The 17,084-nt window shown below is 38.5% G+C and overlaps 1 protein-coding gene across 1 annotated transcript; it reads left to right on the top strand.

Moving 5' to 3' along the window:
• The first annotated feature begins 997 nt into the window (after positions 1 to 997).
• On the top strand, positions 998 to 16,480 carry LOC309393664 (cytochrome P450 2J4-like). Its single transcript, XM_081956129.1, has 9 exons — positions 998 to 1,081; positions 1,187 to 1,349; positions 1,884 to 2,033; positions 6,151 to 6,311; positions 7,409 to 7,585; positions 8,629 to 8,770; positions 10,788 to 10,975; positions 15,150 to 15,291; positions 16,148 to 16,480. The coding sequence occupies exons 3-9, from the start codon at positions 1,913 to 1,915 to the stop codon at positions 16,339 to 16,341; spliced, it is 1,125 nt and encodes a 374-aa protein (XP_081812255.1). The 5' UTR covers positions 998 to 1,081; positions 1,187 to 1,349; positions 1,884 to 1,912; the 3' UTR covers positions 16,342 to 16,480.
• The last annotated feature ends 604 nt before the right edge of the window (positions 16,481 to 17,084 follow it).

Raw genomic sequence — 17,084 nt, 5'->3', positions numbered from 1 at the left:
ATACACAAATATTAACAGAGCTTCAAGCCACACACATTACTTTATTGACCAAAGTTTTGCCTGAATCACTTTTTCTGACATTGGTGGGACAATAACAGAGAAGAACACAGCAAACCTACTTAAGCAAAGAATTAAAAAGTCTGAGAGACATTACAAAGAAAAAAATGTGTCTCCAGGAGTGTTGTGGTGAAGAGAAGGGTCTATATAAAGATATTCCTGATGTTTGTGATTGTCCTTTCATAGTCAAGCTGAAAATGTATTTTTAACACTCAGTGTTGATTTTCCAAATGTATACCAGGCAATCTTCATCCAAGAGAGTTCTTTGTTCAAAAAAGAGCTGTTTATGGCTGCATGTTGTCTCAAAGAATGGGACATCTTTGCAGGTTGTATCCAAAAGTCCTCAATATCACACAATAACACATGTGCAGTGTGCAACAGTTTTGCATGAAAGATTCATACCAGCATGGTGATAACAAAGTAACTGAGATATCAAAACCATATACTGTACTAGAGGGATATTTTATTGTTATGGCTTTTCAAGACCTTATCCTTGAAGTTCTTCTTACATGCTGTGTCTAGTGAAGTAGCTCATGCCAAGGTTGTGTTTCTTCTCAGCTGCAAATAATTTCCACAAAATCATCACTAGAGTTGGATGACAAAGCCTCCAAATCTCTTCCAATTCATTGATTGTATTGTGTGCAGCTAAGCACAATACAGTAATAGACAGTTTAGGACCCTTTTTGCTTGAAACAATGGTCTGTGCATCAAATAGCTGGTGTATCCAACTTCTCCAACCAATCAGAATGCTTCCCTCCTGAATTTTGCTTCCTCTCTTAAAACAGTATTAAGTTTATCATCACCTCTAGAAACCACCACCTCTCAAGAGATTTTTGGTTTTTGTTTTTCCATCCTCTTCTATAAAGTTTGAAATTCAATCAGTATTCAGTAGTCCCTCATAATGTGTGTTTCTAAATTCTTAAGTTGTAGTCTCTCTAGCTTGTTTCAAAATCCAGCACCAAAATCCAGCACCAATTGTTGGGAGTCACACTTGGCCATGGACTGAAGTTTCCCAAGCTTTGATGTAAGAGAAGGAAAGGAAGAATAGTCACAAGGCAAGAAGCTGGAGTGGGGGGTTTCTTTTAAGTTGAAACTTAAAAGGAACATTTCTCTTTTTTCCAAACTGCAGCTCGCAAAGCAATATGGAAACATTTATTCTCTGTGGATAGGAAATCAACATGCTGTGATCCTCTCAGGATACAAAGCTGTGAAAGAAGGATTGATTGACAATTCACAAGCCTTTGTTGATCGTCCACCCACACCTTTTCTTTCAGTTATTACCAAAAACAGAGGTAAGCCATGGTCAAATATTACTGTGTTCTCCCTTGTTATATAGGTAAAGGTAAAGGTTCCCCTCGCACATATGTGCTAGTCATTCCCGACTTTAGGGGGCGGTGCTCATCTTCGTTTCAAAGCCGAAGAGCCTGCGTTGTCCGAAGACGTCTCCGTGATCATGTGGCCGGCATGACTAAACGCCAAAGGTGCATGGAACGCTGTTACCTTCCCACCAAAGGTGGTTCCTATTTTTTCTACTTGCATTTTTACATGTTTTCAAACTGCTAGGTTGGCAGAAGCTGGGACAAGTAACGGGAGCTCACTCCATTACGCAGTGCTAGGTATTTCAACCACTGAACTGCCGACCTTTCTGATCAACAAGCTCCGCATGTTAGCCGCTGAGCCACCATGTCCTTGTTATATAGTACCACTCAAAACCAATATGGCCAACAAAGAGGGTTTGATTTAAAGTATAAGTTTGATTTCAACCCTAATACCTTCCTATTAGTTTTAGTGAGCAATGATTTCTGATTGTTCTTTGATGGCTTCAGGTATTGCCTTCTCAAACGGTCATGTCTGGATGCAGCAAAGACGCTTTGGTGTTGTTACCATGAGGAAGCTGGGACTAGGGAAAAGGGGTTTGGAAACTCAAATCCAAGAGGAAGCCCAGCAGCTGGTAGAATTCTTTACAAGTACAAAGAGTAAGTGATCATTTCAGATGATGGTGGTTTGAATCTCGTCTGCAAAAATGTTCCAATGTTCTGTCACTGTTCACTTATGCCTATGCTCAGCACTTTCTATTGTGTCACTAAGCCTTCCAACTTTCCTGTTTTATAGACTGGTATTTTTGAGGAAAGAAATAGTTCTTCTGAGATTTAATGTAATATTTTGACAACTAATAAAGCCATGAAATCTTGTAAAATTTGTGGAAATTATTGGCTTCAAAAGATATAAGGAGGCTTGTCAAAGGACTAGGGGGGAGGGAGGGGGGAGGAGGAGAGAGAGAGAGAGAGAAACATATGACATAAGATTTTAAAGAAATTGCAGCATACTGTGATATTTATTTAACCCTGCAAGATTTTTGAAACTTTTGGTTGCAAGAACCTGCAAAAATGTAATAGTAATTGTCAAAGGTTTCTCCTCTGAAAGAAAAGGAAAAAGCAGATACCACTGCATACAATGAACGTTGTGTTTCATGCAACATGCTTAAACATAAATTATTCAGTCAAATTTATAAGTGTTATGCTAATCTCTCCATAATATTTAAATTTATGTGTGTATTTGTTGTTAGTTGTGAAGTCGTGTCCAATACATCGTGACCCCATGGACAACCTTCCTCCAGGCCTTCCTGTCCTCTGCCATCCTCTGGAGCCCATTTAAGCTCATGCCGACTGCTTCGGTGACTCCATCCAGCCACCTCATTCTCTTTATTAAAAAAATATATATATTTTTTTATTTTTAATTTTCAAAACAGACACAACACAAAGAATCCTCTTTCTTTACATATTGTAGAAAGTGTATCAGTTGGTTACAAAAGACTTTCGTGTATCTCTTCCACAGTCATCAAGCATAATTCATATGAACTCAAGTATTTTAACTCAAATATAATTTATACATATTACCATCATCATACCTCCATTTTCATTTGACTATAATTGTTTAAATGTCCATCATAAAATATATCAAGATTTAAAACATAACCACATACTGGCATTTCATTTGCTATTTCTAATATCCTCCAATAACACTGAATCCTTATGGTCTATTCTGGCTAAACAGCCATAATATTTAGTAACAAAAATTTCTAATCCTCCTTTCCAAATCACTGTTTACAATTTGCATCCACTTTCCTTATGTTGTATCCATGCATATATATATATATATATATATATATATATATATATATATATATATATATATATATATATATATATATATATATATATATATATATACGTTGTTATCATTATCCCTCCTTTATTTGACTGTGTCCTTTATCATAACATTTTCCTCCTAATAAACAAAACTTAACTAAATTTAACTTAGTTCTTTTTTATTAACCTTTACATATAACCAAAAAAAATTCTAATCCTCCTTTCATAGGTACCATTCAATATTCATATCCAATTATTACTTATTATAGCAATACATATGTATACATTATTATCATTATCAATTATTTATTTAACTATATTTATTGTCACTAAATTTCACTAAGTTTAACTGGTTTTAGATTATACCCTTTCATCTATCAACCTGTATCTTTCCAGTAGCAAAACAATCTCATGTCTTCTCCATTTGTGGTATCAGTCCTCTAATCATCTCCTTAATCAAATTTGTATGGACTCCTCTTTGCAACTCATTGCTTATTAAGTCTCTCATGTAATTTCGATGCCCTTCTTCTGTTTCCTTAATCAGCTTATTGTTAATTTTCAGTGGTGTTTTCAATGATGTTAACAAAATTTCTCTCTTTAAATCCATAAATTCTTTTATTTTTTCTTCTTCTGTATCTTGCCATCTGGGGTAGAGTTCCCCTCCATTTAATTCCTCTTTCCTTATTGCACTCTTTCCATTTCCAGACACAAACCAATCACTATAGATATCAGCGGATTTAATTTCTTTGTAGTCATTTTTCTCTTCGGTTTTTAGGACTCTAACCTCCACTTTTTCCACTTGATAAACATCTCCAACTTCTTCATCATATTTTACTGTTAGATGCTCTAGATTTTCCAACTTCTTCTCCATCCTCTCAAATGTGTTTGATAATTTCTGAATTTCTAATGATATCTTTTGCAAACTTAAAGTTTCTTTTTGCTGTTGAGATTGTGCCATTATCTCCAGCTGACAAACACTGCTGCTCTGGCTTGGAAGGTTTTTACAAGATTAAGCATAAATTCACAATAAGGTCTTATTTTCACTTTTCTCTGTTTAAAGATATACTTCAAAAGAACATCTGTATGCTTTTCTTATTCCAAGTATAAAAAAAGTCAAATTCTTGAATGAAATTGAGAGGAAAAGGGGAAAAACACATGCAGTAATGAAGAAGGAGAATTTTAGTCCATAGATTGCAAAAAATAATAATGAAAAAAGAAGAAGAAAACTTAATTCATTCGTTTTAAAAGGCTTACATAAATTCCATCCATGAAAATAACATTTAAAAAGTAAGATAACCCACTGTCCAAAACTATTCAAAGCTCAATTCTGCTACTTATTTCTTCTGTTCTCAAATATAAATTAACTTTGAGTTTTTTATAGGCAGTCTCTTTTAAAACAGTAAAAATTCCTCACCAGTTGGAAACACTTTCTCTTTCCGTATCCTTCCGTTTCGGAGCCGCCCCGACTTCATCAGCCTAGTGGCTGGACTTTTTGTCGCCGGCTTGAAGAACTTCTCTTGGATCGATCAGGGACTTTGCAATGTCCCTGAGATCAGCAAGACATATTTTTCCTGTTCACATCTCTGCAGGACAGTTTAGGTCCGATTGGACCACCGAGCGGCAAAAGTATCGGCTGCAGTCTTGGAGCATCGAGACCGCAAGTTCGTATCGTCATGACGTTGGCTCCTCCCCCCCAGCCGCCTCATTCTCTGTTGTCCGCTTCTTCTTCTTTTGCCCTCCATCATTCCCAGCATGAGGCTTTTCTCCAGGGAGTCCTTCCTTCTCATTAGGTGGCCAAAGGATTTGAGTTTCCTCTTCAGGACCTTCTGGCCTTCTAAAGAGCAGTCAGGGGTTGATCTCCTCTAGGACTGACCGGTTGGATCGCCTTGCAGTCCAAGGGACTCGCAGGACTCCAGCACCAGAGTTCAAAGGCCTCCATTCTTTGGCACTCAGCCTTCCTTATGGTCTAACATTCACAGCCATACATTTCAACTGGGAAAACTGTAGCCTTGACTATGCACACTTTTCTTCGCAAGGTGATATCTCTGCTTTTTAGTATGCTGTCTAGATTTGCCATAGCTTTCCTCCCCAGGAGCAAGTGTCTTTTAATTTCTTGGCAGCAGTCCCCATCTGCGGTGATCCTGGAGCCCAGGAAAATAAAATCTGTCACTACCTCCATTTCTTCCCCATCTATTTGCCAGGAATTGAGAGGGCCAGATGCCATGATCTTAGTTTTCTTAATGTTGAGTTTCAAGCCTTTTGCACTCTCCTCCTTCACCTGCATCAAGACGCTCTTCAGTTCCTCTTCACTTTCTGCCATTAGAGTGTATACAAACACAGAAAATGTGTTAGATGATTCCAACATTTTAAAACTGACAGTTTTGTGATGTAATGGTTAATTGTGTGGTCCAGAACACATTTTCTTATTTCAAATGTCCTTTTGTCCAGAAAAAAATATGCTTCTTCATCTAGCACTGTATTTTATAGATGCTTCAAATATTTTATTTTTAAGATTCTCTCATGACCAAACGCATACAGTTCGCAAGCAGCTTACCATCAATGTGACCAAAAAATAAATAAATCTCATTCTGTTTTTAAGATATATCACTCCTTCTTCTTCAAGCACATAATAGATAAACCAAAACAGAAGAGGCAGTCCTGAATATTCCCCCCAAAAAGTTACTGGCAGCCAAGGAATTTCTGATGGAGATATTATTCAGTTATTTTTCCAAATTTGCTAGTTATACCCCAATGTATTAAAGTTGCATTCTCAACAGTTAGGCTATATAATAATTATTGCCTATTATACAGTCAGGCTATATAATAGACAGTAAATAATCATTCCAAGTTCTTTTGTTTATTTCAAGCAAGCTCAATCAGAGCATCCCATTTTGGGTATTTACAGGATTAATGTGAAAATTAATAGAGATCCTTTCATTTTCAGGTCAGGCGTTTGATCCAGCAGTGCCCATCATAAATTCATTCTGCAACATTATCTGTGCTGCAGCTTTTGGATATAGGTTTTCTGCTGATGACAAAGACTTCTCAGAGTTGATAGAAGCAGTCAGGGTTTCCTTAAAATTTGGAGGCACCGTGTGTCATGGTGTGAGTATTAATATTTTGCTGATGTTCTGACTTTTCTTTTCCCCGCTTAATCAGTGAATTCAGAACGTACCATATTAACAGAAATTCACATTTTTAAAATCACATTTTCTCATTCATTTTGAATTTCAATGCAATATAAATGTTGAATATTATCCATTTAGTTAATCTTTAAGCTAAAATTTGGATGTTTTGAAGTAAAGGAGAAAATAAGAAAGAATGTATCACCAATGAGGATTGTTGACAGAAGAAACTATTGGCAATGTTTTCTCTAGGGAGATGCCATCCAAATGTGTTAGGGTCATAAACTGAAATTTTGAGTTGTGTAATTTCAGCATACATGGAGAGGCAGGTGTAGAAATTCTGTGTATATACACATATACAGTTTGTTTGTTTGTTTGTTTGTTTGTTTGTTTATTTATTTATTTATTTATTTATTTATCAGCACAAATACAACACAAACATAGCAAAGGCAACATTAAAAATAAAAATATGGTTTTCTGTCTGGATGGTATTCTGTAGTGAACCGAAGGACAGAAAGGGGGAATAGTGAGCTCCCTCCCATATTTGGCCATACCAGGGGTTGTAACACACATACATACATACATACATACATACATACATACATTTACATAACTGATGACAGTGAGAATCTATTGTTAAGAAAGACAATAGATTTTTCTTGTGGATGGACTAGATTTAACAAAAGGCAAAATTTCGTGTAGTTAGATTCACAGAAATATGGTTGAAGTGCTTATCCAGAGGTGAAATTCAGCAGGTTCTGACAGATTCTGGAGAACCGGTACTGGAAATTTTGAGTAGTTCGGAGAACCGGCAAATGCCACCTCTGATTGGCCCCAGAGTGGGGTGGGAATGGAGATTTTGCAGTATCCTTCCCCTGGAGTGGGGTGGGAATGAAGATTTTGCAGTATCCTTCCCCTGCCACACCCACCAAGCCATGCCCACAGAACCAGTAGTAAAAAAAATGAATTTCACCCCTATGCTAATCCTTAGAAGTTGGCTCACTATCCATTTGAAACAGCTCCCTGAGTTGCAACTAACAACAACAACAAACTAGATTTGCTTTGCCTTTCCTATAGCTCTATGAAGTTTTCCCACATATCATGAAATATCTACCAGGTCCTCACCAAACTGTCAAATCTGCATGTGAGAGAATTATTTCATTTGCGAGGAAGCAGCTTAAACACCATAAGGAGAATCAGAATCTGCATGAGCCACAGGATTTTATTGATTTCTATTTGTTTCAAATGGAAAAAGTAAGTATTCACATTATATGGGAATATTGATTGATGGGGAAATCATTGCCCCAGTGCAAAAAACCAGAATGACACTGATAATTGATCAGAGCAATATGTTTATTGCTATTCATCTATTTAAAAGAATCTCACCGGAATAATTGCACTTGCTAAAGAACCATCAGATAAGCACTTCAGAGTTTGGGGAGGGGGCTCAGTTTTCCATCACTTCCTCCCATTCACGGATTTCAGGCTACCCAGTTTCTTAACTCCTCTCCCCACTTCAGCTGCTGATTCCACAAATCACCCTTCCTATGCATGACTGAGGGTGTCATTTGTAGATCCATCTACAGTTCATGTTTCCATATTTCCCACTGCCTTGTTTACAATTAACCCTTTCACCAAGTTCCTTCTCCAAGGCCCTGGAATCTTGTTAGCAGTTATGCAATAGGAAGACTTGCCCTTTCTGGCTTGCTAACTGGTTAAACAACAAGAAGCAAGCAAAAGGAGAAGAACTAATGTCAGAATATTCATGAACTGGAATAGGACATAGCAACAGGTCAGCCATTGGGGACTGGCTGGAATAGGACATGGTAACAAGGTCAGCCAATGTGTAGGCATGGCAACTGGGTCAGCCAATGGGAAGTATTTGGTGACTGAGAGCCATGCCAGATGGCTCAGAGCTTGGGCTTGGCTTATCTATGTAGCTCTGAGTCTGTGCAAGAGAACTAATCTAGTCTGCTCTCTGGATTGGAACTGGAAACCAATCTCTCCTCTCTACCACATTGGAAGAATCTGCTGTTGGTATTGTACATTTATTCATGTATGTAAAGAAGTTAATGAATCCTGCTGAATCAGTTGTGTGCTTTCTGGATGTGATTTCTGCAACGAACCCTGACAACGAATATGCATATTTGATATCCAAAAGTAAACTAGAGTATCATCATTCACGGGCACTAGATTTAAGAGATTCAGTCTTAATCATTTTAGAGAAGTAAAATTTGGAAAGTATGAGCAATAAAGTAAACATGTTTTTAAATGCCGTTTCACCATGTTAAACACAGAGCAAGGATCATCCCAGTTCGACCTATGATGAAGACAATTTGATTCATTACATTTTTGACCTCTTTATTGCTGGGACAGACACAACTTCATCTTCTCTTAAATGGGCATTGCTGGTAATGGCGAATCATCTAGATGTCCAAGGTGAGATAAATTACTGCATTGCTGACAGTAAAATGAGGTTATTGTTATAGATTAGAATACTTCAATATTGTTATACTAAGTTGCTTTCTAATACAGCTTATAACCACAAATGGGATTGAAATCTCAGCCATCGTGCAAAGCAGTATTAAGCAAGATGCCCATATCACTGTATTGTTCAATGGCCACAATCCTGGCACTATCAGTTGTAGTTGTTATCTCCTGGTTCATTGAGGGGATGAAGTGAAAGTGCCACCTGCCAAACAATTTCAGCTTCGATCTTGCAGCCTGCTGAAGCATCTCCCCTCTGTCCATGGTGGGTAGCTGAAATACTTCAGCAGGCTGCAGAAACATTTGAGCAGGCCTGGCAGGCAGCCCTTTCGTTCTTTAAAAAAAAACTTTTAAATTTTTTAAAATATTTTTCTTAGTTTGTATCATTTTTTTATTTTTGTAACTGTAAATCTTAATTGAAATTATTATTTAAAAAAAGAAAAAGCTTAGGAACACAAGACACTATTGTTGAAGCATAATGGATCATTGGGGGTGGGAAGGGGAGCCAGAGTGTGCTTAGAAAAATCAGAATCCCAGAACATTTCATTGTCCATATGCACAACCTACAGTATTACAGGTCAGCAAAACCTAGCATGGACGGAAGATAATGCTCTCCAGGCTGACGAATGAATGAATGAATGAATGAATGAATGAATGAATGAATGAATGAATGAATGAATGAATGAATGAATGCAAGTCTATACAATCTTTATTTCAGCCTCTATGCAGTATATATATTAAGGGAACTCAGGTTGGAAGATGTGGGACACGGTTTTAAAATTGGAGGAAGAAATACTTATCAATAACCTGAAGTATGCTGATCACACAACAATATTGCTGCTTTTGAACTTTGGTGTTGGAGAAGACTCTTGAATATACCATGCCAAGAAAACAAACAAATAGCTGATTGAACAATTCAAACCAGCATTCTTATTCAAGGCCCAAATGACCAGGGTTTAATTGTTACACACAATATGCAAAGATCTAGCTCTTTGGAGATGGTCTAATGCTGAGAAAGGTGGAAGGAAAGAGAAGAGGAAGACTAGCAGTAAGATGGATAGATTCAGTTATGGTGGTGATGGGTGTACCATTGGAAGACCTAATGGGACAGATCACCATGAATAAAATTTGTGCATGTGATCATTAGCAGTCACTATCAGCTTGATGGCACATAAACAATCAATCAATTCATTTCTTTTTGGTTAGTTGATTTCATCTGTTGTTATTTTGCCTACAATTTATTTTATGTAATTTTTTGAGAGGGAAAGCCATATACAATGTTTACATAAATACGTACATAAATAAATAGTAAACATTCCGCTAACATCACAAAATTAATTTACTTATTCCAGGGTTTTTGTCTTTATCTATAACTAGCAATTGCTTATTTCATTTTTGCTGTCAAATCCTATCTTAATTGTGTTATTATTATTTTCACATTGATGTATCTGATACAAACTTACATGTTCAACGCAATATTTGTGATTTCCTTTCCATCAAAGGAAAGAACACTAAAACATAGCATTTATTTGTATTCGTTTCACTGTAATTTTCATGCAAATTATAAACGTTCTGCTAATATCACAAAATTAATTTACTCGCTCCAGGTTTTTTGCCTTTATCTGTAACTAGCTTATTTCATTTTTCCCGTCAAATCCTGCTATCTTAATTTTGTTATAATTATTTTCACATTGACGTATCTGATACAAACGTACCGGTACATTTTCAACATTCTTGCAACATTTGTGATTTCCTTTCCATCGAAGGAAAGAACACTAAAAAAAAGTAGCATTTATTTTTATTTCTTTCACTGCCCTTTTCATACAAATTATTTGCAATTTGTGTTTTTTCACACAGCAATCATATGATTTTCTTTCAGATGGAAACATTCCCAAGATTTGTCTCATTTGTTTTCCAAGACCAATTGCAAGGCATTCAATAAAGCTCCCTTTCTTTCTCCTTTCCTCAGATAAAGTCCACAAAGAAATAAAAGAAGCTTTGGGCTCATCTCTCTCAATCTGTTATCAAGACCGAAAGAAAATGCCTTACACCAATGCTGTGATTCATGAGATCATGCGAAACAAATATATCTTATTATTTGGCTTACCAAGACAATGTGTGAAGGATGTCTATCTGGGTAATTTTCTCATTCCCAAGGTAAATAATTTTTACCTTACTGAATTTCTGGAGGGCCGCATCTTCATGTAGGAATTTTCTCTCTCTCTCTCTCTCATTTCATGAGAAGGACCATAGGCTACCTGGCAAATTTATAAAAAGAAGAAAATCGGTTTTGAAATAAAATGCTTGGGTATTTTCAACCATCTATTAGTATGATGGTTAACCTGAGTTATATAGTTAACAATAGCCAATCAAATACATTTACATGTGCAATAAGGAAGGGACCATCAGGGTCCAATCAACCCACCCGTCTGAGGTATTTTGGTTCTGAGGTAACTCGCATCTGAGGATGAAGAATTGCTGGTAAATAGCCCCCTTATCTACTACCTCCTTTTTGTTATAAACCAGTTTTTTCCTTCCCCACTAACCCTCTGGGGACATTGTCAACCTGTCCTGGAGTTAAGTAAATAAAGAAGGAAGCATGAACGTTTAAATGTGCTTGAGATAAACCCTTGCCCATCATCACCCCCAAAACTTTAACCAATCCCCAAAACTTTAACCTTAAACTGTCTACCATGGACCTCACCCCATTCCTAAGAGGTCTGTAAGGGGGCATGCATAAGCACACCATCCCTGTCCTACTGTTCCCATTTATTGGTATTCATTTCTTATGTATATACCTGCTTATATTTATATGCTTATATGTTATATTCATACTTATACTTGTTTTCTCATACATGCGTGACAAACCAAAATTAAAAAAAATAAAAATAAATCTGATAAAAATAACCAATAAAAAGAATGAACATAAAAAGAATAAATAATAAAATAAAATCATTATTTAAAAATAAAATTAAAATAATAAACAAACAAACAAAAAAATCTCAAAGGGCCACTAGATCTTTTTCTGCCCTCGGTTTTCTCTATTTCTGTGGAACTAAAGAGAAATTGTGAAGAGTCGGTTGCTCAAAATGGCCCAGGCACTAGAAGGCTGCCAGCGAATTCCAGGGTTTAAACAAAAATCAACTTTATTAAAGGTAGCCCAAGAAAATATGTTTCCACACGCAACACACAGTTTAAGTACCAAATAAAAAATAAAATCCCAAAGCAATTCGAACCAAATAATTTTCAACCTTGCCTGAGTTAACAGAATTACTGCCAACTCCCTCACAAAGACAACCAAAATTCTTCCTGCCAAAACCTGACAGAATCGCTCCCCTTCTTTTTCTATTGGCCCTCAGCAGTCAGGAGATTCCTTCTGGGCTCATCGGGGTGATTTTTGGCTGAAAGAACCAGCTGTCCCCCACTACAAATTTGGCACATTTTTCCCCCAAAACGTAAGGGATTCTGGACAATAAACAAACCTCTATTTGTTATATATTTCCCTAGGAACTTTATTACCAAGTCTCAAAACTCTATTACCAAGGCCTGATTCCAATGTAATATATATACCATAACAAATTGGTCTGTTATGCACAGGTACAGTATAGGTGGTACCTTCCTCAATAGTAGTAACTGTGAAAGGGATCTTGGAGTCCTAGTGGACAACCATTTAAGTATGAGCCAGCCGTGGGCAGCAGCTGCCAAAAAAGCCAACACAGTTCTAGGCCGCATAAACAATCAAGATCACGTGAAGTGTTAATACCACTTTATAATGCCTTGGTAAGGCCACACTTGGAATACTGCATTCAGTTTTGGTCACCACGATGTAGAAAAGATGTGGAGACTCTAGAAAGAGTGCAGAGAAGAACAACAAAAATGATTAAGGGACTGGAGGCTAAACATATGAAGAATGGTTGCAGGAACTGGGGATGTTTAGTTTAATAGAAAGAAGGACTAGGGGAGACATGATAGCAATCTTCCAATATCTCAGGGGTTGCCACAAAGAAGAGGGAGTCAAACTATTCTCCAAGGCACCTGAGGGCAGAACAAGAAGCAATGGGTGGAAACTAATCAAGGAGAGAAGCAACTTAGAACTGAGGAGAAATTTCCTGACAGTGAGAACAATTAATCAGTGGAACAGCTTGCATCAAGAAGTTGTGAATGCCCCAACACTGGAAGTCTTTAAGAAGATGTTGGATAGCCATTTGTCTGAAACGGTATAGGGTTTCCTGCCTAGGCAGTGGGTTGGACTAGAAGACCTCCAAGGTCCCTTCCAACTCTGCCATTGTATTGCATTGTATTGTATTTAATATGTGGCAATAGCACTTAGACTTATTGCCTGCAACAATCTGTTTCCTCATTTTATCAACCTCAGAAGGTTGGAAGGCTGAGTGAACCTTGAACTGGTCAGGATTGAACTGCCAAACTGCTGGCAGTCAGCAGAAGTAGCCTGCAGTATTGCATTCTAACCACAGTGCCACAGCGCATATAGTCAGAAAACGTACTATATTATAAAACTTATTATCCAAAATATGGATACAGAGGTTTGAGAATTGCTGAGAAGACCTGAAATGTTAGCAGTAGATATTAGTGACTTTTGTTCAATCTCATACCTGTGTAACTTGACTGTCCATAAATTGTCTAGGACGATAAGTACAATGAGTCGGTAGCTTTCCCCCCCATCAGCCCCACAGTCTGGTCCCTCTTCCCCATAGTTCATGGCAGACTGACAGGTAACAAATGCGAAACTCAAGCGTATGATGGCAGCTCTGACAGGTTTTGAAACTTGGCAACTTTAACTCAAAAGTGTTTTTTTCCAAAGGTAACTGGACTGGTTTTTTTTCCTAGAGGAAGAAAAAGCAAAACATTTTGTCTCTCATCCACGAAATTATATCAGTTGTGATGGGGGGGGGGGGGGCGGGATGGAGGATAGATACTGACAGTTGTGTGGAGGGGGGGAAGGATAGGTGTCAGATTCAGGTTAATGTCAGGGTTCCAAATAACATCCAAAAGTAAACCAGAGTCCAAGGCAAAGCATTGCTCAAAATTCCAATTTATTCTTGGCACATCTGGGACAACCTGAATCTGAAGGCTTCCTGGTTTTTCCACCTAGTTGAAAGTTGAAGATCTTGCCCCCCATACCCACAAGTCCATCACATGGTCCAATTATCCACTGCCATGTTGGCAGCTTCCACCCATCCAGTTCCGGTCAGGTGTAGAGGTGCAAAGCCAAAGGATGACCTTGGGTTTCTAGAAAGAATTTTGTTATGGCTACATACCATCTAACTCCATACAATCCCCCCTCCCATTTTCCCCCAATAGAAAATGTATGGTGGAATAATAGAAAGTGTTTCAGGCCAAAGATCCAAAAGAAAAGATGGCTGCAGGCCTCACAATAGGATTCTGAGCAGATGGGATGGGGATGGAAGGATAGCACTCTCTGCAAAAGCTCCTCAGGCTACTTGGGGGTATATTTCGAAATACCTTCTTTATTTATTTATATATGCAAACTGCATATTTAGTATTCTTGTTCCCACAATTGTGAGTAGTTAACAGTATGTTAAAAATGCAAAAAAAAAAAAGAATAATGAATTAAAAACAACAAACATTAAAGAGAACTATAACTTTAATGGCAATAGAACAACAGATTTATGGCACCAAAGCTATGACAAATTTACATTTCTTACTCAAACTTCGCAGGTCAGCCTTATTTAATATTCCTGCCTTAATGCCACAGGACTTTAAGATCTTTTTAAGGGAAAATGGCCTCAGGAGCATCTGAATCCTGGACATAAAGCTATTACAAGGCCCCCCCAACAGAGGAGGCATGTATTCTGGTTCCTCTTGGATGACAATGTTTCACCAAAGGCACCCAGCATCCAGCAGATATAGTTGACCTAACAGATATAACTTGTGCTGTGTGTCCAAAAAATCTTGAATTGCACCCAGATGCTTATAGGTAGCCAGAACAACTCATGGAGGAATGTTATAACATGGGCATGTTATGATGCACCTAAAATTGTCTGTGCCACTGTATTCTGGAACAACTGCCACTTAGAAATATTCAGGCACACACAGGATGTGTGCAACCACACAGGATGTATTGCGAAATCCAAATGGGGTGTGACAAAGGGAAGCGTGAATGGCCATCAGCAAGGCTTCCCCATCTAGGAATGTGTGCGATTGGCCACAGGTACCACTTGTTCTTCAGGTAGGAACTGTGAGTTGACAACGTTCAAGTTGTCTACCATCTCATCAGGAGGAACGTTATCTGATTCAGAATGAAAAATGGGGGAGAAACCACATGTCATTTTCTTTCTTTTTTTAACAGGGAGCCATTCTCACCCCAGACCTGCGTTCTGTTCTTTTTGATCCCGAACATTGGGAGACCCCCGAGGAGTTCAACCCCAATCATTTTTTGGACAAGGAAGGAAATTTTGTGCCGAACGATGCATTTCTTCCTTTCGGAGCAGGTAATATTTAGTTAGAGCTGGGACTGGGTTTAAAAAGGAAAGGGGAAAAAATGCATTTTCCCCTTGTTAAATGAATAGAAGGAACACATTATTACTGATTTCCATCTTTCCTGTATTTTCTATTCAGGAGCTCATGTTTGTAGCAAAGATTGGGTTACTAACTTTAACTTTAACTTATTTTAGATTTATAAACCGTTCCCTCTCCCCAAAGGGACTCGGGGCAGTGTACAGTCAGAGTAAAAAACATACATATAGATAGAGGAGGCAATATACAAACTGTACAGTAAAATAAAATTAAGAACAACGTTAAAATCAACCCCTAAAATCTACCCCAAAATTAAAAATAATTAAAAATAACTGCCAGGAGGATAAGAATAGAACTATAAATGGGCTAGGCCAGCTAATTGGAACAGGTGGGTCTTGAGTTTCTTACGGAAGGAGCGGAGGTCAGTAGTGGTTCTAATATCGGGGGGGAGGTCATTCCAGAGGGTTGGGCCCATCACAGAGAAGGCCCTACTCCTGGGTGCCGCCCGTTGGCATTGCTTGGTGGACGGCACCCGGAGGAGTCCCTCCCTGTGAGAGCGAATTGGTCACTGGGATGTATGGGGTAGGACGCGATCCCGCAGGTAACTAGGTCCTGTGCCATGGAGCGCTTTAAAGATGGTAATCAACACCTTGAAACGCACCCGAAAAACCACAGGTAGCCAGTGCAGCTCGCGCAGGAGAGGTGTTATGTGGGAGTATCTAGTACTCCCCATGATAGCCCGCGCGGCCGCATTCTGGACCAGCTGCAGTCTTCGGGTGCATCTCAAGGGGAGCCCCATGTAACGGTTTCCTACTTTTATTTTTTCTACAGGAGCTCGGGTCTGTCTGGGGGAACTCCTTGCAAAGATTGAGATTTTCATTGTGTTCACCAGTCTGCTGAGGGAATTTCGGTTCCAGCCACCAGAAGGCGAGAAAAAACTCAGTCAAAAATCCATCATAGGATTGGGGGTGCATTGCCTGCCTTACAAGATTTGTGCTCTTCCGCGCATCAATTCCTCACAATAGGAGCAACCAGAAAGGGGCTCTCGCAAACTCCTTTGCACATGATTCTCTTCCAAGGTTGACTTTCTAGAGGTTGACAGCTGCCTCCCAACACACCTTGTGTGTTTTCATTTTTGTACCCACGCTTGGCAATAAAAACATAGGTTCTACACATTTGCTACCATTCACTGGCAACAGACTAATGAGAAGGGGCTAATGAGGAAATTAAGCTGTGTCAATGCTCTCTTAGATCAGGGGTGTCAAACTTGCAGTGTCATGTCGTCATGTGATGTATCACGACTTTTTCCTTGGGGGTGGGGGTGGCCAGCACATGATGCATCCTGTCCGTGGACCACGAGTTTGACATCCCTGTCTTAGATCAAGGTCTGAAGGGATATTGGCAAAACAAATAGGAATTGCAAACTAGTTTATATACTGCCACAATTACCCATAAGGCAATCTCAGCTGACTAATAGATTATGAAGTTGAGGGAATGGGAATCGTTCTTAAGTCATTATCCTCAGTTTCAAGAAGTTCTACCGCGTTCTGAATGGGTTTCATGTGAAATTATAAATACACACCTTATACAGTCAGGCATATCCTACATAAGAGGGTAAGAACAGTAGTGGCACAGTGGTTAGAGGGAAGTACTGCAGGCTACATCTGCTGATCAATGGCTGCCAGCAGATTGAACCTCATCAGGCTTAAGGTTGACTCAGCCTTCCATCCTTCCGAGGTGGGTAAAATGAGGACCCAGATTGTTGGGG

The sequence above is a fragment of the Natrix helvetica genome (assembly GCF_964273705.1).
Source record: "Natrix helvetica genome assembly, chromosome: 5".
In the NCBI taxonomy this organism is placed as follows: Eukaryota; Metazoa; Chordata; class Lepidosauria; order Squamata; family Natricidae; genus Natrix; species Natrix helvetica.
The sequence above is the reverse complement of the archived record's forward strand: the minus strand, read 5'-3'. Positions and strand labels throughout refer to the sequence as shown.